The sequence below is a fragment of the Eptesicus fuscus genome, chromosome 7 (genome assembly GCF_027574615.1).
Source record: "Eptesicus fuscus isolate TK198812 chromosome 7, DD_ASM_mEF_20220401, whole genome shotgun sequence".
Taxonomy (NCBI): domain Eukaryota; kingdom Metazoa; phylum Chordata; class Mammalia; order Chiroptera; family Vespertilionidae; genus Eptesicus; species Eptesicus fuscus.
In genome coordinates this window covers 96,511,672-96,534,431 of record NC_072479.1, presented here as the reverse complement: position 1 = coordinate 96,534,431, position 22,760 = coordinate 96,511,672, and the positions used below count along the sequence as shown (strand labels likewise).

At 37.1% G+C, this 22,760-nt stretch overlaps 1 protein-coding gene across 1 annotated transcript in view; it reads right to left on the bottom strand.

Annotated features, from left to right (window-relative positions):
- POLR3B (RNA polymerase III subunit B) overlaps positions 1 to 22,760 on the bottom strand; it is a 99,176-nt gene that overhangs the window by 35,547 nt on the left and 40,869 nt on the right. Inside the window, exons 13-20 of the mRNA XM_054719444.1 lie at positions 21,998 to 22,159; positions 17,846 to 18,046; positions 15,843 to 16,005; positions 14,472 to 14,625; positions 12,547 to 12,621; positions 11,874 to 11,972; positions 8,959 to 9,086; positions 409 to 618 (exon numbers count right to left, since the gene is read on the bottom strand). Of these exons, the coding sequence (XP_054575419.1) occupies positions 409 to 618; positions 8,959 to 9,086; positions 11,874 to 11,972; positions 12,547 to 12,621; positions 14,472 to 14,625; positions 15,843 to 16,005; positions 17,846 to 18,046; positions 21,998 to 22,159 (1,192 nt within the window). The remainder of the gene's footprint in view (positions 1 to 408; positions 619 to 8,958; positions 9,087 to 11,873; positions 11,973 to 12,546; positions 12,622 to 14,471; positions 14,626 to 15,842; positions 16,006 to 17,845; positions 18,047 to 21,997; positions 22,160 to 22,760) is intronic.

Sequence of the window (22,760 nt, the reverse complement as noted above, 5' to 3'; positions counted from 1 at the left end):
AGCCTTTTACTAGGTACCTACAAATATTGCTACCACCCTACCAAACAGGTTTATTGTTGAATATATATCTAGATATATTAAAAAAAGTATTTCATTTATTATAATTTCTGCTGGAAAACTAACAAATTCTTACATCTTTTCTGTTGAGGAATTGCCTCAAGTCACCAATAAAGTAAAATAAGAAAGAAAAAAGATTATTGAATAATACATTTAACAAACTACCTCTATATAATGTTCATTAAAAAAAAATCAACACAATATAACTGCCTCTTGTTTGTATATCATAAAATTATAATCACTTAAAACTGACATTAGCATTTTGACAGCAAGTGATTTTTACACTGATCATCCCTATATCTAATTCTGTACCAAGCACTTTTGGTGTCAGAGCTTTGAAAATTCACTTACCTCTGTCCAGGGAGGCCTTGTTTAAAACAAGAGCATCTTCAATATCATAGCCACTATAACTCATCACAGCAACTGTCGCATTCTGTCCAGCTGGCAGTTTCTCAAATTCTATCAACTCAATGGTTTTTGTTTTAACCATAGGTTTTTGTGGGTATGCTAGCAGATACATGAGAGTATCAATTCTGTTCCGCTGGTTATATCCAATGGTACCTTCATTGACATTGAAAAAAACAAAATGCAATATTCTATTATGTCAAACAATTAGGCAGCAATGAATACAGTGATAAACACATTAATTTCACTAATTGCAATGAAGAAAATCTTCAGGTCAAACATTTCAAAAGCAATACCCTCATAGTGGCTAACAACTTTTAAAAGCATTTTTTTCTCATCAATATTAAAATTCCACCCAAAAAAGAAGAAAAACCACACTCAGGTATACTAATCTAAATAATTTCAGGCTTTAGATTTATAGTTAATCCCAGTTGAGGAATTTTAGTCTCCATTGGTTAATATAGTAAGTAAGTCAACAATTCTGTATTGGGTTCTACTATACTCCAGGCATATGTCCAGTTGCTGGGGGAAGGTAACTGGAGAACGACACCCTGGGCTGAGGCAAGGAGTCATACAGGGGGACAAACATACAAAGAGACCAACAATTATAAAAGTTTTAAATGAAAAAGAAACTAGGAGAAACAATGGAGAAGAAGAAAGTGAAAGCAGAGGAGAACAGGCTTATTCATTTGCTTAACCATTCATTTATTAAGCAGTTAAATACCTACTCTGCCCAGCAGTGGAGATAAAAAGGACATGCCCTTCCCTTAAGGTCCCGCTGAATCAGGGATGGGCTCTTCCCTCATTAGCAATCAGCCTGTCCATCTGATTGGACCTTGAAAAGGTATTACTGTCAACTAAAAATGAAATTAAATCCGAGTGTTACCCGCCTCTCCCTTTTCCCTCTAGGGGTTTATTAGGGTTCACGGACCTGCCTGGAAAAAAAAAAGCTTTCACTCTCAGGGGCTTGCTACTACTCAGAGACCTTAGAACTGGGAAACTCATGTTTACCCTACTGCTGAGCTTGAGTGTGGGCCCCTGAGCCTCTTTAACTTCTCTGGAGTCTCTCTTCTTTTCCCCCTTGAGTAGCTAAGAAGTCTCTCTCTTGCATGTGCTTCCACAGCGATACATCCACAACACCCACATACCCCAAGATGCCTATGTGCCATTTAATGCAGTTAAGCTCTAAGGCAAGCCAACACTAAAACTCACTACTTCCTTTACCTTTTTCTCTGTACTCATGTCATTAAATCAATGGTGATTTCAATTCAGGGATGAAAATAACCTATTCAGATGTGATGAAAGAAATTCTGAAATCTGTAGAGTACTAAAGAAACAAGCACCTAGTACATTGCTGGGTTCACTATAGATGCTAAACAAATGTCAAGAAAATGAAATTGAAGAACTGCATTATATTCTTTACTACAGTATATATTTGTGCTTAAATCTCTAGAAAATTTATCAAAATTCAGCTGAAAAACAATAGCTAAACTGAAAACCCCATGAACTTTTTGTCCAATTTACACTATACATTGCCAATTAATTTGTTATTTTAGTGTCAACTAATAAAAGGGACAGGATACCTGGTAATAGATCGCTTACTGTTTTAGGAATAAAATCACTGCTGCTCGGACCATGGTAAAGTTCACTGGCAGTAAGTTTGTCCTTTTACATGAAATCATTTAAAATTTATGTTGAGATTTCAGTTCCAATTGTATACTTTAGCCACTGTCCCACCAGGCTGCCAAACATGTCTTCTGAAACCCGAGACAAGCATTATTATGCAGCAGGGGAGCATAATGGCTGCACCTCTAAACAATGATGAAAGAGACTGGATCCAGTTGTAAATTTCATCAGGCCCAGAACATAATTCTTGAACATTACAACTGACCACTGAATGGATGCACAGCAACACAGTTTAGCAAATGTTTGGTGCTTATGATCGCATCAGAAATTTTTCTTTAAAGGCTTTTAAAAGAAATTGAAGGAATATACAAGTAAATCCATTTTTAGCAGCACTGACAGTGGTATGCAGGTTAAAACATAATTTATCAAAATGAAACACTTCAAAATGCCACCATACCCCATATAATTATTATAAAAATTACAACGGACTAGCTAGCTACTTTGCCAATAATAAGCTTTTTGAGGAAAATGTCATACAGAAATTAAATTATAAGACTAGTCTGGGTGAAGCACATGTTCAAATTAGAATGTCTCTATTAACATTAGCATTTTGACACCAAGTGATTTTTATACCCATCATCCCTATATCTAATTCTGTACCAAGCACTATTAATGTTTTCAGCTTCCTTAAAAAGAACATTATATATATATATACTAGAGTCCCGGTGCACTTGGTGGTGGTGGTGGGGGGGGGGCGGAGAGCCCCTCAGCCTGGCCTGCGCCCACTCGCAGTCCTGGAGCCCTTGGGGAATGTCCAACTGATGGCTTAGGGGGATGTCCTAAGCCAGCAGTTGGACAGCCTTAGCACTGCTGCGAAGGCAGGAGAGGCTCCCGCCACCACTGCTGCGCTCGCCAGCTGTGAGCCCAGCTCAGGGCTTCTGGCTGAGCGGCACTCCCCCTGTGGGAGCACAATGACCACCAGGGGGCAGCTCCTGCATTGAGCATCTGCTCCCTGGTGGTCAGTGTGCATCATAGCAACCGGTCATTCCACCATTCAGTTGATTTGCATATTAGCCTTTTATTATATAGAATATTAACAATAAGAATATCTATAAGCTAAATTATTCTTTTACAGCCCATTTTGCCACAACTGTAGGTCACCAATGATGTCAATTTTGTACTATCAGGGCATAATTTTTCTTACAAAGTCCTATTTTCTTGATCATAACTTTCTTAAAAAGTCACAAGTTGGCACAGCAAGGTATCCAAATGTATTTTAAAATAGTGAAGAAGTTTATGCTTAAGGTGGGATGAAAACGGTTAGTAAGAATGCACTTAGCAAAGAAAATGTATACTGAAAAAAAATAAAGTTTCATGCATTTAATTATTTTTCTGTCTTCCTTTGCCCAATTTCCCTTCATTTAATCAACATTATTGAATACAATAAACTTCAATTGATGAGTTCTGACAGATATATACATCTGTGAAACCACCACCACAATTAAGATCTAGAACATTTCCAACTATCCCAAAGGCCTGCCTCTGTCCCTGGCCCCGGCAACCACTAATCTGATTTTATCATATGGATTAGTTTGCATTTTCTAGAACATTACATCAATGGAAAAATGCAATATGTATATTCTTCTGCTGCTTCTTTCATTTAACATAATGATTCTGAGATTCACCCATGTGGTTGGGTGTATCACAGATCATTGCTTTTTATTGCTGAGTACTACTCCATTGTATGAATATACATTTTGTTTATCCATTCACCTACTGGTGGATTTGGGTTGCTTCCACTCTTGGGATATTGTGAATAAAGCTGCTCTGAACCTTCATGCACATGTCTTTGTGTGTTCATTTCTCTTGAGTAAATACACAGGAGTGGAATTTCTCGGTGGTTTGGTAAGGGTGGGGTTAACTTGAATAAACTGCATAAGAATTTTCCAAACTAATTTTTTACATTCTCACCAGCAGTGTATGAGCATTTTGGTTGCTCCACATCTTAACCAACACAATATGTCAGTCTTTTTGCTTTAGTCATTCTAATGAGTATGTAGTGGTATCTCAGTTTTAATTTACATTTACTTGATGACTAATAATATTGAGTATTTTTTCATGGACTTATTGATCATTCCTATTACTCTTTGTGAAATGTCTGGTTTTTGTTTTTCCTATCTTTTAATTGAGTTGTCCTATTAGAAAGGGCTCTTTCTACATACTGGATACAAATCCTTTATCAGATAGATGTATTGCAAATAACTTGCTCCCATTATGTGGTTTAAGGTCTCTTTCATATTCTTAACAGTGTCTTTCAAAAAGCAAAAGCTTAATTTTGAGAAAGTCCAAGTATTCACTTTTTTCTTTTTTATAGTTTGTGCTTTTCATATTTTATCTAATAAATATTAAGTTATTCAAGATTATGAAGGTTTTTGCTCATTTCTTTCTGTAAGTTTTATGATTTTAGCTCTTACTTTTAGGGCTTGATTCATTTTGTGTTAATTTTTGTATGGTATGAGGTAGATGATACTCATTTTATTCTACATAGATATACAGAGACATTTTATTTTGTTGAAAAAATTTTCCTTTCCTCTGAATTACCCTGACACATTCATCAAAAAACAATTGCCCAAAAATATGTGGTCTATTGCTAGATTCTTAATTCTGTTCCATTGATCTACATATTTACCCTCATGTCAATATCATACTGTCTCCATTACTGTGGCTTTAGAGTAAGTCTTAAATCAGTCTGTATAAGCCTTCCAAGTTAGTTTGTTTCAAAGATTCTTTTAAAAACATCACCTAATTTCTTAACCAGATTAATGTGCTCAAAGATTCATTCATTCATTGTGGAAACATTACTTCCTATGCTGTACCTACTTAAGCTGGCACTGTGCTGCAGTAATAAAGAACACACAGTCCCTGTCCTCAAGGAGCTCAGAATCTACAGTCTAACAGGAAAGGCACCTGGATCATGATCCACAGGGAATAGGAAAAAGTGAGGGAAGAAATTAGCTTCAGTTGAGAAGAATTTTAGTAAGTTTTATAGATGGCACTGCACAGATGTAATCTTTTAAAAATTCAGTTGCCTTGTCAGAAACAAAAAAGGCATGCATTTTATCTGACAGCATTACTATTATGAATACAAGAAGAAATGCACATGTATCATTTGGGTATTCAATAAGTGGCAACATTCATCATGACTAATATTAATAATAGTAGTAATAAAAGTATATATTCACCCTGCAATATCACCCATTCTGCAATATCATCCATTCTATCTCCAACTCTGACCTATATACTGCACTTTAATTTCACCTCCATAAGTACGCATTGTTAACACACTAGTTGCAAGAAATATTTTATCAGCTTACATCTAAATTAGTTAATAACAACTTTAATTATTTTTGAACCAATAGCAGAATTCTAAAACAAGAATTGCCAAGGACAAATTGAGCAAGACATCTTTTCATTTTTGTACCCCTGAATGGGTAAAGAATTCATTTTAAAATTTCAAACAAGAAAGTGGGGGAGGAAATGTAAAATAAAACAAAATTTTAGGAGGATCTTTGAATATTTTGTGTTTTTAATATCTCCAGACATCCCATCCTACTGTTAAGTGGGAAATACAAGAAAGGAGACTATCTGCTTAGGAATGGAATCTATTGAAAACAACGACAAAACTAGAAGCTGCATTAGGTCCTGAGTTAAAAAAGAAAAAAAAGTGCCAGCAATCTGAAACTGAAGGGGAGGGGGTGGTGAGAAGAAGCCAAGACTAGGGGAGGTATGTGATGCATATTTATTAACAGAGCTGATAATGACTGAAAGATCCTTTTAAACAGGAGAAGTTGTCCCATTAGAGGGCTGCCAACTAATAAAACAGGCAGATAAGAAAGCGTGAGTCATGTGAACTTGGCGTCTGGTGCCAGGGAGAGTACATACAATGCAGCTCCAACACACAGTCTTTACTTGTAGCAGTGAGTGACCTGGAGACCTCGCCACGTCCACACGCGTCTCCTTGATTCTTGCTCTGAACCATGTCACAACAAACAGAGCCGTAGCCATGGAAGGGAGGTGCTGCTCAATAGCACAGTAAGATGCGGTATGGAAACTTTATTAGAACCTTAAATGTAAGAAACACCCTCTGCTGGTGTTTCATGTTGGATTAAAGTCAGCTCTCTCTCATGTATAAGGTAAGGCTTTCAGTCTCTGGTTTGTGCTAGTTTTGGTCTCCTTCGTAGTGACAGAAAATGACTTTCACTCATTTCTTTACTCTGTTCAATGGGAGGAGTTTGTAGTGAAAGGCAGACAGCACATTTTCCAGAGTGGCTAGAATATTCAGTGAATTCATTCTGGGCTACTGTCCTCCACCTTCCACATGGACTAATGGATGAACAGCATATAGTCTTCAGTGCATATTTAAAATGGGAAAGTGCGCCTTTGACTTATCAGCTGTCAAGACTGCATAGAATTAAAATGACTCAGAGAAACCCAACTCAAAGTGCTGGGTCTGCTTTAGAGAGCCAGGTCTCTGCTGCGGGTTTTCGCCCTCTGTCAGCCTTTCCCCTTTTGTGATTTGTTCATATAGACCTCGCTCAAGACTTCTGCAGCCATTTCAGTGTCCAAAGAGAAATGTGGCCACATTATGTGCCAACTTTAAACATACTTTTATCTCTCTGCTTTTCTTTCCAGTCAGGTGTTTTATAATAACAAACAGTAACAAAGGCTTTTTTTTTTTATTACTTAAGATATTCAGCGGCTTTTGTCTTCCTAGCGTCAGCAGTAACGTCAGAGGATTGTATCCAAGGAGCTAAATGTGCAGGACCCAGGGTCAGAGCAGCTGAATACACCAACCTCAGAAAACACAGACAATGAATTGCAAATGACACTCAAAACAAAACGAGAAAAAAAACCTTCACACAGAAAACTACAAAAGAACTCTACAGACACTGAATTGGCTTTCTGTACACACTGATCCTGCTTAACTGTGTGTGGTAACTAACCGAATGTTTCAGATACTCATGGCCACAAAATAAAGGCTTTGGGGGGGGGAGGGGGGCGGGGAGTGGAGAGAGAAGTTACAAAAATAAAAATATTATTTCTTTCCTTCAAGTCTCTTATTTTAAAAACACACACATACCATTCAATAAGTGGAGATAGATGCAGCCCTTTCTATTTCAATCTTCAAACAAACACACTAAAGAAACACACTGAAGAGTGGCATTAGCGATGAAGTGATTAGTCTTCCGTTAATTCTGCTGAAGGTTCTACACAAAAGGTGTATTGTTTCAGCTGGGATTCACATCATGAAACAAAATGGTTTGGTAAACCCAATGGAAGTGATAGCCCTTTCATGACACACAGGGTTCAGTACTGTATATTTCAACTTGTTAGCAAGTCAGAGGCACAAGCGGGAAATCAGCCTATGCTGCAGCTGAGGATGAATGGGAAAGGCTAAATTGATGAGCCGCTGTTTAGATTTTCCCACTGGGAATTATTCTGAACTGTCGAGGCATTACATCATTCAGGTAAATGGTAGCAGGACAACATGCTTCTTATTTCTTCAACCAAAGGGCAATATAAAAACTTGAAAAGAAATACAGTCTCTTTATCCATAATGAGAAATAAAATTCCTTAATAGTCAAATTATAGTCAATTGCAGCTGATTCTTAGTAACTGAGAGCTAACTGCATTCTGGTTGTAAACCAAACAATGCAAAAACCTCTTACAGGTTTTTTAAATTAAGTTCCTTATACCATACTTTAAATCAGAGACAAGTCATATTGATGTCATAGACATATGTGAAAATAAAATTTATTACATTTATTAGGATTCAAATTATTTTGAAAAAACATTTCAAAATGTTTATAAGCAAAACTTTTTTGCCTGGTATTCTCTTTGTAGCAACTTCAAGATAAAAGCCCAACTTGTTAATATATGGCATCTCTACACCTATAATACACTAAATAGCCACTTCAAAGTAGCAAGACTTTCTCATGCAATGGTTGCTTATAATATCCATACTCATAAGGATACTAGTGTCTTTTAAGACTTAGTTCAATTCTCTTCAGAAACAGCCTACTCTCTAACCTTAAGTGACCTTTCTGCTCTTCTTCCCCTAGATTCTGGCTATGGGTCTATTGTAGAATTTATCATACTATATGAATTAGCATTTTATTTGTTAGTCTCTCCTACTAGACTGTGAACTCCTTGAGGACAGGGCTCTGTCCTCATCTCTATATTTTCAGGTTCCAGCCCCACTGTCTGATCTATAGTTGATGCTCAATAAATGTTATAGATAAATATATAGATAAATTAATAGATGGGTGGATGAAAAGAAAGCAAAATATAAAGAAGAAAGGAAAATGAGTTCAGAACAGTTTCTGTGACAAGAATTGGACGTTTCTGGAGCTATAGGAGTAATTGCATGGATGTAATGCGTTCAATGACTGTCATCCAGACAATTACGAAATACATTCTAATACACACCATGCATCTTTATTTCCTCTTCCTCTCCACCCTTAACCTTGAGTTTTCTGCTCTTTCTTCCAACTCTCTGGATTAACATCTTACATTTCACAGGGCTTTCTCTTCATACTTACCCCTTCATAATTCTGTGACATTTACTGTATGTCCCTTTGTTTAGTCAGAGGGACGAGTTCAGAGAAGTTTTCTCCATTTTTGTTTAAGCTTTAGACATGATAGGGGCAGCTGCAAGTATTGCAGAATTCCTTAGGCAACCCTCTGAGTTTGGTAACACTTAGGTGTTAGCAATGCCTGATTGGCCAGACACACAATACTAGTGAAGTAAGAATAAAGACATGTCTTTTATCCAAGTATTTAGAAGCAAATTCAAGAAGGGAATCTTACCCATGGCTTGTTTCCCCATGGCACACTGATACGTGTTTCTTGGGGACTGGTTGTGATGAGGGTATGGAATCAGGCCCGCGCAAACTCCGAGCAGAGTAAAGGGTTCGATCTCCAAGTGGGTGGTATCTCTAGCAAGTCAATTAAGAATTAGACATCTTAGGCACCAAGGATAAAATAAATATCACTGAAAGGGTATGAAAATATTACTATCTAAGTCCCCATAGGATCTAGATAATAATATTTAAATTTACATAAATATATATAATAAATTTATATAGTAAAACCTCAATAACAAAATTTGATGCTAGCAAAACTGATAAAATATAACAAAACAAATTTCTTAATGATAGAAGTTTCTATTACTTGTAGAAATACAAGAGAAGGAAAACAGTACGGAATGTCTATATAAAAAAGTATTATTATATACTAACTACTAATAAAAATAACTAGCATTTATAAAGAAATTATTAATTGAGCATATAGAAATGCAGATCAAAAACATCTACGTGGATAAGTAACTTGCTTTTCTTCACTTTTCCAACTTAGATCAATGAGAAAATTGCATCACCATTTTATTTTACTTTATTTTAAATATGTCTGTATTGATTTCAGAGAGGGAGAGGGAAAGAAAGAAACATCAATGATGAGAATCATTGACCAGCTGCCTCCTGCACGCCCCCCACTGGGGACTGAGCCTGCAACCTGGACATGTGCCGTTGGCCAGAATTGAACCCGGGACTCTTCAGTCGCAGGGTGACCCTCTATCCACTGAGCCAAACCAGCTAGGGCTATATCACTATTTTAGAGGGAGAAATACATCCCCTTTAAGAATAGTTATTATAGTCCTAGAGGGGCCAATGCCATAACCACTAGTTAATTGTAGTTGTTAAGCACTTGAAAAGTTAGACTAGTATGACTAAAGGACTGAATTTTTAAATTTTACTTAATTTTAATCACCTTACATTTTATTGATTTTAGAGAGGAAGTGAGAGGGATAGACAGAAACATCGATGAGAGAGAAACATCAATCAGCTGCCTCCTGTACGCCCCCTACTGTGGATCAAGCCTGTAACCCAGGCATGTGCCCTGAATGGGAATTGAACCGGTGGCCTCTTGGTTCATGGGTTTACTCTCAACCACTGAGCCACACTGGCTGGGCTAATCACCTTAAATTTTAAAACTCATATTTAAATTGAAATAACTTAGTTCAATCATTTTAAACCTTTTAGTTACGTTTGTAACAACTTAACATTTGTGAGTCTACTTTTTCCAACTGTGTTAATGAGATCAGATCAAGTATTTCCAATAAAATTTAGCATCCAAATTGAGATGTGCTGTTAAGTGCATATCAGATTTTAAAAACTTAATAGAAAATGTAAGCCCTAACTGGTTTGGCTCAGTGGATAGAGCGTCGGCCTGCAGACTCAAGGGTCCCAGGTTCAATTCCAGTCAAGGGCATGTACCTTGGTTGTGGGCACATCCCCAGCAGGAGGTGTGCAGGATGCAGCTGATCAATGTTTGTAACTCTCTCTCCCTCTCCCTTCATCTCTGTAAAAAAATCAATAAAATATATCTTAAAAAATGTAAAATATCTCCATATTTTCATACTGATTACATGTTGACATGACAACATTTTAGATATATTGGGTTAAATAAAATTACTGAAATTAATTTCATGTTGTTTTTTTTTTTACTTTTTAAATGTGGCTGCTAGAAATTTTAAGTTACATAGGTGGCTTGCATTTTATTTTTATTGGATAGCTCCACTATAGACATTGAACACAAAATAAGACTTTACGTACTAAGTGTCAGAATCTTTGTTACTTTCATAATACATTTTTGCAGAAAACTCAGTTTTGGCTAAATGTTCAAGCAATTCAGAAAATATATGAGAAAGAGCAGCCAAATTATTTTTAAGTCTTTGCTGAAAGTAACAGATATCACATCCAGGATCTGTGGTTGACTGTCTATGCCTTCCTCAAGTGTTTCTGAAGCATAACTTTAATAATTTCAATGGCTTATAGTACCTGTAAAGAGAAGTAATATCCAAGATAACCCAATCCATCATAAAAAAATAGTTACAACACACATGACAAAGGACCTCCTGCTTATTGATCTTTTTTTGTATTGAATTATGTCTCTAGTTGGGTTATAGAATGAACCCCAATCCTCTTAGACACGTTAGACCTTTGTCAGGAGAGAGGAAAAGTACTTTGAGAGATTCATACCTTTAAGGAATTAAAATTCTGATTGAAAGCATTATTAACTAACTTATAATTAGACGAAAATAAAGTAGTATATTTCATTTGATAGCAGGAAACAGAAAAGTACTTTCTTGCTAGAGGACATAAATAGTTATCAGCTGGTAGTATTAAACTCCCTATTTAACAATATATTCCCATTTCAGGTAAGCAGCACATCAGTAACATGCAGCAGACAGCAAGTTATATAAATGTCCTCTAATGCTTCTAAAAATACCACTGTTCTAGGAGAAACACTGTAAACATATCACCATTTCATGTTTATATTACACATAAGTTTAGAGGCACCTTAACTGCATACTTTGTAGAGAATTCCTGCATTGACAATAAGAATTCAAATGTCCACTGATAAAATCCTCTATCCTAATTCATTAGTTCAATTTTGTTAATAATTAAATATTAAAATCAGAGCAGCAATTCCTTTAAAATATAAATACCAAGTGTAATGCATATGAAAGATAATTAAGTCTAAAAATGACTTGTTCGCAATTTTGTTATAGTCTTACATTGAGATAAATGATGGGTTATGGTTTATTATAAAACAGTATACTTCTAGCAAAGCACACAATAGAAAAATTGAAGATGAAATGGAAAGAGAAGGTAGTTCCTATAAGCAGATAGGTTTTACTTATGGTTGTTATGGATCCTACTTACTTATTAATCGTATGCTCATAGAGTGCGATGTTACAATCATTTTCTTCATTCACATCTAGATATTCAACCAGACTCTCATGTAAGAAATCTTCAAAATTCCTGGGAAAATATTGGTGAAACATACATTACTAAAAAAGCATTTCATTACAATATTATATATGTAATAATGGAAGATCTGGCTTTCATTTACCCAAAGCACCTTTCTCTCCCAGAGAGTATCAGAACAATTGGATACTTGAAACATGCTATTCTTGGGTCCTACAATGATCACAAATCACTGATCAGTAAAACATCTGTGATTCTTGTCAATCCAGTCCCCATATCTAAAAGTATCTTTGATGACTTTAGGAACTCCATATGATGAGAGCCCCACAGTGTCTATATCAACATATTGATGAAAGTCTGTCTTTTACTACAAACACTTAATAGTATACTAATTTACACCAAGAATCTGGAATCCTCATGATCTAAGTTGATAAGTATTTTATAATATCCAAGCAAGTTCACATAGTGAAAAATGGGTTTTTAATAGGCTAATATATTTAGTGAGGAGGAATTAAAGGGTTAAAAGTGAAAAGATACTATTCTTAAAAGCTCAGATAAAATAATGTTACTGCTGATTATATCATATGAATACTAAGGAGACTCAGAAGTTTTGCTTTCGGCCACTTACCTGTACCCCTGAGCCAGCTCTTCCATATGCTTTTTCGTGACTGCAGGCTTTCGTTTCTTAACAATTATGTAGGGTCTGGAATGGAAAAATAAATTCATAGTAGTTCAACAGAAAAATTAAGTCAGCAAAAAAGTTTACTATTGGGAAATGAGGGAACCTGTAAATATAAGCAAACTTATTTCTGCATTGCTTGAGGACACCAGGTAATTTTTACAGGTGAATGCACAGAGGCTTCTTTTCTCTCTCTCACATGCACATGCACAGACACATCAGCCCATGTCTGTATGTGTGCACAGATACATGTATACACATCCAGTGCTTTTCCAAGTATCTTAGGAACTGCTTGGTTCTGAGTAAAAAGGCAATTCAAAAATGATCCTAAGTAAAGCCTAAAAAGGATATAAATTCTTTAGTGTCATATCTTAAACTGTGTAAATGCATCATACTAAAAGCATCTCCTATTTCATACTGGAAATATGTCATCTTCTACCTACGAAGTCAGCAGGCAGAGAACGGTCACTGAGGTTTACAATGGCATTTTGTAGTGAGGGCCTGACGAATATCAGCTGTTCAGAGTGATCTGCTTTAGGATAAACATCACTGGGCTACAGAGCAGACTACCTAAAGCTACACATGACCAAAAAGAGTGGCAGTCAGTTTGCAGAGAATAAAGCTTTTTCACTTTGTAATTTTAGCAGCGTACTGGGTATAAGGTAGAGAGAGCTTTTGGTCTACATGTTCTGTAGATTAAACTGTAACTGTCAGTGTTGATTTGCCTCTGAGGGCTTCGCCACCACGAGGAACACTGACACAAAGGATGGCATGCGGCACTGAAACGTCCAGGGCTGCTGTTATTTGGATAAGCAGCTCTTACAGAGGAGCAAGTCACCAGCAGACACTTGTGCAGCCTACGCTAACATCCAAATGACCATCTGAGGACTAATGAGCACTTTTAAAGTTACGAGGAGCTGTACAATTACAAGTTGCTGAAAAATGAACTGGGTGAACTTTTTGTGGAAATAATCTTCAAGGGCTGCAGTTTACTAGTAGTTCAGGTTAAGGGACCAGAAGTGATGACAGAGCAGTAGGAGAGGGAGAGGTTCACATTTAGCTACTTCAGTTACCTTTTACTTTTACTCAGTATATTCTAATTCTTCTTGCCAAATCTATGATATGCCATTATAAAATTACTTCTAAGAAAGAATTCGTTTTCTTTTAGACTATGCCATATTATTTTAGATGTAAGGAAAGATGAAAATCCTAAAGGAGTAACCTAGAAAATGCCAATGCTTTTCCGACCCCTAAATGGACCAGGTCAGCCACAAATAAGCACTTAATATGTGTGCCTGTCACCCTACAATCCACAATCCATGATTTTTCTTCTTGCCATTCCTTAGCTTTCCTCCTTGCCTCCAAGTAACACAATCCTACTCATCCTTCAAAACTCAGTTTATAGTGATAGAACGTAGTGGGTAAAACAAATGAGTGTTGGAGTCAAATAAACTCCAAAGACTTTCCAGTAAAAAGCAAACTCTACCAGTATCTAGCATTGGGTAAGTTACGTAGTTTCACAAAACCCACTTCATTTGTTAAATGAAAATAATAATTGAACCATAAAGGGTTGAAGGTAAAGCCTTACATATAAAACATCTATTAAAATAATAAATAATGGGTATCATTTACTACTAGCATAGTTGTTATTAATTATTTTTGCTTTTGCCAGCAGACTGAACTCTCTGACGGCAGAGACACATTAATCTTTGAATCTTCAGTACCCAGGATGCATATTCACGAGGTGTTTGCTAACTGAATGAAATTTACCTTAACAATGAAAGAAGTTAAAGCAGATTCAAAAATAAAAAAGTCTATTTCTTTCCAAAGTAAACATAAAGAGATTCTTGAAAACTGTTTTTAGCAACTTATACCTGCACAACCTTCCTCCGTCTGAAGAAATATAGACACATCGATCTGTAAGATTTGTTGAGATGGAAACAAATTCATTGATGTATCCTGCTCTTCGCATCAGTCGAAATGTATTCACTAGCTTCTTATGGTCTCGAATAACACCCAGGATGTTACCTAAGCAGAAATAAAAAAGAAATCTAAGAGGATTTAAAATATACAACCAATAAAAATGAGAAGCAGCAATGAGAAGTCACTTGAAAATACTGTTAACACCTCTAGCCAGTCTCCAAGGCTATAGGGAAGCAACAGAGTGGAGTGGTTAAGAGCAGACTGAGGGGCCTGAGTTTAGCGTGAGCCCTACCAGATGCTAGAAAAGTAGCCCTGGAAAGATTAGTCTCATTTTCCTCATCTGTCAGCACCATGCTGGAGGCACAAACTCGGATTCAGACCCCCTGGGTTTGAACACTGGCTCTACCATTTCCAAAGAGCCGATGTGAGGCGTAAATGAGTTGATCTTATGTAAAGCACTTAGAACTCTGCCTAGCACCTAGTAACTGCTATTATTAAATAGCTCTTGTTATGATCATCATTTGTGAAATAAGGAAAGTAGACTTCGCTTCCCAGGGTTAGCTTGAGGATTCAGAGAGGTACTGGCAGAAAATGAAGAGTAATAGCTCACTCAATGTTGGCTGCTGGGATACACTAAATAAGGCAGTGAGTTAATCAACATTTTCCTACTCACCAGCCCATGCAGTAAAGGACTGAATCCTCCCAGAACGGGAGGAAGAGGAGTGTCGGGGCTAAGTGGTCAGGATGAGCACATGGAACACAATGGTGGGGGGACAAACAGCCAAACCACCAAATCTCAAGTAGAAAGACCAAGGCACATATTGCTAAGAGTTTCGGAAGACTCTGAAGGAGGTAGCAAGGGGTAGGTGAAAGAAACAACTAGAGCATGAATGGAAGGAAAGGGACCTTTTTGCCACAGCTGTTGACAATCCATTATCAAGTGACGGAATATAAGTCAACTCACTGTCAGGGCTGATCTGTTCATTTTTGCAGAATGCCACACATATTTAACTTCAACTTAAAGATACCATGTTGAGGCTTATTCCACTGTGCATATGCTGATAGCTGCAAAAGTACAGAAAGCAGCCAGTCTTTGCAATGTTACCCTCTAGCTTTGATAGCGGTATCCTTGCAGAACCTGGATGATCCAGCCAATGGAATAATGATTTCTGTTACCATTTTCATACCTTTAAATTAAGGTCAACCTGGGCCCAGGATACTAGTAAAAGTATATTTGTGTTTTAAATACATGAATAATAATGGCTTCGCTTCCCCTCTCCCACAGACTGTTTATGATCAACATGTCTCCATAGTATGCTCACCATTGAGGAAGACGAGAAACACATTTGGGTAAGAGAGCTCTTCTCCACATAATAAATTCACATCTTCTACTCCCAGGTTACTGGCTAATTTCACAATGGGTCCATCTTCCATGTCAGTCGTGATGTGCGTCATAAGGGCCAAGTTTTTAACTAAACCACATGCCTAAAGAACAAAAGATAGTCATTTCTAAGAATGAACACTAGTGATACAAAGTACAGTTTGTGTCCAAAAATAGTTTGACTTTTTGCTGATGCAATGTAAAGCAGTGCAACCTTGTAGGGGACAGGTTGGCAATTTATAAAAAAGCCTTAAAAAAAGTACATACCCTATAACCAGAGGGATGTATCTTAAGGTCACAAGAAAGGGTATATACATAGATTGAGTGACAGAAATGCTTAGCACTGTACTATTTGAAACTGCAAATAATGAGAGCATCGTAAACACCACCATCCCCAAAAGAAAATTATTCCATAAATTGTTATTCCCAGACAATAGAACATCATAGTCATTAAGATGCATTATATAAAAACATTAAAGAAAAACATTGATAAATACGGACACATAAAATTTCTGGCCTGAAATGAGATAGTCTACAAAATAATTGGCCAGTACTCTATAAAGCTTCTTGGTCATAAAAGGCAAAGAAAGACTGAAGAACTGCTCCAGATTAAGAGACTAAGGGGACATGACAATGGAAAGCAATGTATAATCCTGGGTCAGAAAAAAAGACATTAGTGGGACAACTGACAAAATCTGAATAAGATCTATAGGATATAGTACTGTTATCAATGGTAAACTTCATGAGGTTGATAACTATGCTATGGTTATTTAAGATGCTCACATTTGGGGAATTTAGGTGAAAGATTATGAAAATTCTTTTATTTTATAACTATTTTGCATGTCTAAAATTATTTCAAAATAAAAAGAAAATAAAAAAATTTTAACTTCTATACAACCAAAATCTAAAACAAAAATATAAATAAATATATAATATAGCAAACAGACAAGTAAAGATTGCATTTTCAATTATTAAAAACCATCCACTGTAATGATGCACAAAATAGGTATCTCATCGGGGTCAGTGAAGCAACCTTTAGGAAATTTAGAGTTTCAAAGCTCAAGATTTTTTTAATGCAAATTTAACAAGCTACATAATTTTAGTGTAAATTTCATATGGTTTAAGAAAAATTAGGAGAATAATTTCTAAAAATTATACCCCTGCATAAACAATTTCTCATCACTCCCAAGTCATAATAAATCCCTATACTTTGGAACTTACATCTTTTACTTGTCATAATTACCTCATTTAATCATTCAGCATATATTTAGGAGGCCTTCACTCTGAACAAGGCTCTGTGCTAGGAGCTTGGCATACATCAATGAACTCAACAAGGTTCCTTCCTTCTGAACTTTACAATTTAGAACTAATACAATCAAGTGAAACCAACAATGGCTAACATGAAGGAGAAAGGCTCAGGACACAGGAAGCAGTAAGTGCTATGGGAATACTTATTTAAACTCGTTGGTTTAGTGTTTAGGTAACTGCTTGTGTATCCGACATAAATGAATTGAAATCCACTTTAGGTCTTGGGCTGTGCGCTCCCAGTTGGCTGCAATTGCAACTATGATGTTCTCTAAGGACACCTAAAGAAAATAAGGAGAAGCTTAAAAAGAGCTCCTCATAAGCAAAAGTAATGTGTCTCTCAATTTTCCTTCACATTCTTGTCTCCTCTCCATTGCATAGTTGGATTCTTGGGTTAACTAAGCAAGCCAGAAAATTTGGCCCATGTATCTATTTAGGTGAGATACTAAATCAAATGCTTCTGTAGGTACTGATTCTGGAATGATACTGATGTTATCCTGACAAGCTGCATTAATACTTCTCGGCCCGATAAGTGGCCGACTCAAAAAAAGAATATGGCCTGGGGGAATGGAGCAGAACCAGACCACCACCAACAGGTATTAACTCGGACACAGCACAGAGACTCCTCAGGTACCTTACCTCTCCTTCAGGAGTGTCTGAAGGACAGAGCATTCCCCACTGAGATGGTTGGAGCGATCGAGGACCACTCACTTTTCTTGTTTTTTCAAACTGGGAAGAGATTCTTGTCATCATGCCTAGTGCAGATATATATGACAAGCGAGACAACACTTGAGTCACACCTTGACGGTCCATTTTAAATCTCTTTAGAGACCAATTTCCCTGTAGAGAGAAGACACAAAACCCCTGATTGTTAATAAATTGTCTAATATTTCCCAGTTACTCTGAGAAGTTCATCGTAGGAACTACATGTTTACAAAATTATATTCAGCAATCAAAATGTCACAATTAAAATAAAAATTAGCCAGGTCACTTGCTGGGGTTTTCTAGAAATTTAATGAATATTACCTATCAATCATCTTAGAATGCTTTGATGGATCAACCTTATCACATCAAAGCAGTTATTTTCTGAAGAACTAATTATATCCCAAACAAGTCAGTTCAACTAGAGATTTCCACTTGAGGCAATAAGCTAACTAGAGAACAGTAGCAATTTCTACATATGTTGGAATGTGCCATTATTTAAATGTCTTCCAAAATTCATCTTAGAGAAAAGTATAGCAACAGAAAAATGATTCTAATAGCAGTTATCAGGGATAATGAAGAAACTGTAGGCTTCTTAATTAAGGCTAAAACCTTCATATATATTCATATTAAATATTATATCTCCTCTGTGGCTATCATGTCAATCTTAAAATAGATCCATATGAAATAAATCTTGAACATTAAACTTATTTTATCTTCTATGTGTTAAATATATTACATTAAATATACTACTTAATAGTTATATTAACTGCACATATTAAATATTTTCAATGATAATTTAAAGATTAAGGTTAGAAACTGTTAACTTTTAAAGTCATTGATAACGTGAATTAATGGTAGAAAATAGTATGCATAAGAAAGCAAAATAAGCCCTGGCTGGTTTGGCTCAGTGGATAGAGCATCTGCCTGAGGACTGCAGGGTCCCAGTCAAGGGCACATGCCTGGGTTGTGGGTGTACAGAAGGCAGCCAATCAATGATTCTCTCTCGTCACTGATGTTTCTATCTCTCTCTTCCTCTTCCCTTCCTCTCTGAAATCAATAAAAATATGTATTTTTAAAAAAGCAAAATAATTCAATGATCTTTGATTCAAAAGGAAAAAATAAAAATAAAAAATGACATTTGCCAAACAGTGGTTCTTCATTTTTCTTTTGAAAATCTGATCAAATCTATGACTGTTTCTTGAGAAAAACATACATAGATCATGAACACAAAATTTTTCATTCAATCTCCAGGGAGTACTCATGGATCCTGGGTTAAAATCCCTCATAGAAAAATTGCTAGGGTTTTAGAAGCAGATGAGGTGCTTTGTTTAAATTAAAATATGTGACTTTAGTGTGCTCCGTCACAAATTAAAATTTAATTTTTTAAAAATATATTTTATTGATTTTTTACAGAGAGGAAGGGAGAGGGATAGAGAGTTAGAAACATCGATGAGAGAGAAACATCGATCAGCTGCCTCGTGCACACCCCCCACTGGGGATGTGCCCGCAACCAAGGTACATGCCCTTGACCGGAATCGAACCTGGGACCTTTCAGTCCGCAGGCCGACACTCTATCCACTGAGCCAAACCGGTTTCGGGAAAATTTAATCTTTATTGCAGTGAAAGTCTATTACTTCAAAAACTCAAGTTTTTCATAACATGAAAAAGAGCTAAATTCTAAGAAACTATCGTTACAAAGCAAATAAAGCAAATACATTTATCCCATAAGTTAACGTCTTTACTGCTTTTCCTATTAACTCCTTTTATGCTTTGAATGAGAATGAACCTCATAAACTGACTTATGCCCAGAAAGTAAGAGTAAGGTAAATAAATATTCTGCACAGACGGAAATAAGGCAGCAGCTTCTGGCAAAAGGGAAGTAGATGGGGAGTGAAGCCAAGATGTTCAGCAAGAGAATTTGGTCTAGTATTCTGCAGGAGTATTTCAAAAGGGGCAGAGAGGAACAGACAGGGTCTAAAACTGCTCTTCTGAGAAAATTTATTTGTTGAAAATATTCTACTAATGGCAACACAGAATTTTAGAAGCTGACTATCTTCTGGTTGCCTACAAGTTGGGGTACAACTGAAACAAGGTCTGCTACTGACTTTTCTAATAAGCAGTCTTCTCTGGGAGATAATGCAGTATTCCTTAAAGGCAAAAGAATTACTCAGATCAGCTATTATGACCTGAAAATAATGGGAAAGCAAGGAAAAGTAATACTAACAAAAATGTGTTTAAATGGTCTCTCGAGGCTTCCCTTCAAATATCCGGGGATCTACTTTCAGGCAAACTTGGGCCATAAGAGCTAAATGTGCCTAGATAGGCACAAAGGCCTGGCTCTCCTCAGGTTTAGATGTAGCTGTCAGTGCAAGGGCTGCTCACATAGACTGCAAATTTCTAAAGTCAAGGACTGCAAATCTGCCATTAATTCTTTCATTAAGGGAATCAATGTGTAATACTATACTATTCTTTTGTTGAGGCAAAATCCCATCCATAAAACTAATTTTATGTCTGGCATACAAAAACGTACACCAGACTTTATCAGATAGACCTATAGTTGTTACACTTTAAGAAAAGGAGCAAGAACCTATCTGATAACCCTTTATGAACAGCCAGAGGCTCTGAAACACAGCAGCTGCAGAGGCCTGAATTTATCTCTATGTGAGGAAGAACTGATAGCCCTTTGAGGAATATAGACCTACAATAAAATGAAACATTTTGTAATGTTATGGACAAAAGCTGTCATTAATAAACCTATTTGTAATATGCCCATTTTATTATAGAAAAAAAATGGGGAAATGTATACATGAAAAGAATGACTATTAATAGTGAAACAAAGAATATACCTATTTTCTTATTGCCTCGTATAATACAAACTATAATTTGGCAATAAAAGTCATATAGCAACAAAAAGTCCTACTGATAACATTTAAACTGTAGACTATCTTTCAAAGTAGAAAATTTGTGATTTGTAAACATCCTTTTACATATATACTAGAGACCCGGTGCATGGATTTGTGCACTAGTGGGGTCCCTTAGCCTGGCTTGCGGGGATTGGGCCGAAACCAGCTCTTCGACATCCCCCGAGGGGTCCCGGATCACGAGAGGGTGGTTCTCGGGTGATGCACCGAGAATCAGGCTCCCTCCTTTCTGGTTCCAGGTGCGTCACCTGAGAAACACAGCTGCCAAATCACTGCAGCTCAACAACTCCTGTGTTGATCATCTGCCCCCTGGTGGTCATTGCACATCATAGCTACCGGCTGGACGGTCGAACAGTCGCTTAGGCTTTTATATATATACTAGAGGCCTGGTGCATGAAATTTGTGCATGGGGAGGGGGTCCCCTCAGCCCAGCCTGCACCCTCTCCAATCTGGGACCCCTTGGGGAATGTCTAACTGGAGATTGGGCCTAAAGCGGCAGGTGGACATGCCTCTCACAATCCTGGACCGCTGGCTCCTAATCCCTCACCTGCCTGCCTACCTGGTCACCCCTTACTGCCCCCCCTGCCAGCCTGGTCGCCCCCAATTTCCCCCCCTGCTGGCCTGGTTGCCCCTCACTGCCCACCCCTGCCGGCCTGGTCACCCCTCACGGCCCCCCTGTCAGCCTGGTTGTCCCACGCAGCCTGCTTGTTCAGTCGTTCGGTCGTACCTCACTAACCCCCCTGCCGGCCTGGTCATAGGCAGCCATCTTGTGAGGGTGTGAGGGTCAATTTGCATATTACCTCTTTATTGTATAAGATACACACACACACACACATATATATATATATACATATATATATATATATATATATATATCCCCCCACACGTAGATTCTTAAAGTATTTTAAATTTCCATTCTACTGAATAGATTTACAAAAAACTCTAGGGACTGTCTGGCCTGCAGGCCATATAAAGCTCGAGAAATTATTTGGTCTGGCCCTGCCAACGCATTAGGGGTGAGTTAATTAAATGTTTGACCAGATATATATAGCAGGCTCATTTTTAAGTTGATAATTTTGTGTGGCCCGCGAGTGATGTTATAAATATCCAAATGGCCCTTGGCAGAAAAAAGGCTCCCCACCCCCTGCAATGACTGAAGACTTACAGTAGAAATGGCATTCACCATGCCATTGGTAATCTGGTCTTGACGCATGTGTTTGACTACATCAAACTGGGCTGCTCTTTGCTTAGGGATCACCTGGTCTGCGATCTTCTTCATTTCAGAATTAAATTTTTTGAACAAATCTTCAAAAAGAAGAGATAAAAGCTAAAAAAAAAAAAAAGTATATGGTGAACTTTCAAAATGCATTACTAGCTTGTTTAATACATTTTAGGTTCTTATTAAACTGTTAAAAAACAAAATGAAGAAACTGCTTCAAACTGGAAAAATATATTTTAAAGTTCAACTTGATAAAGATGAACCTTTTTTTTTTTTTGTAAATATATTTTATTGATTTTTTACAGAGAGGAAGAGAGAGGGATAGAGAGCTAGAAACATCGATGAGAGAGAAACATCGACCAGCTGCCTCCTGCACACCCCCCACCAGGGATGTGCCTGCAACCAATGTACATGCCCTTGACCGGAATCGAACCTGGGACCCTTCAGTCCACAGACTGACGCTCTATCCACTGAGCCAAACCGGTTTCGGCGATAAAGATGAACCTTTTAAAAAAATATGTATTTTTATTGATTTCATAGAGGAAGGGAGAGAGAGAGAGCGAGAGAAACATCAATGATGAGAGAGAATCATTGATCGGCTACCTCCTGCATGCCCCACACTGGGATCAAGCCCACACCCAGGGCATGTGCCCTGACTGGGAATGGGAACTGTGAGCACCTGGTTCATAGGACAAGATGCTCAACCACT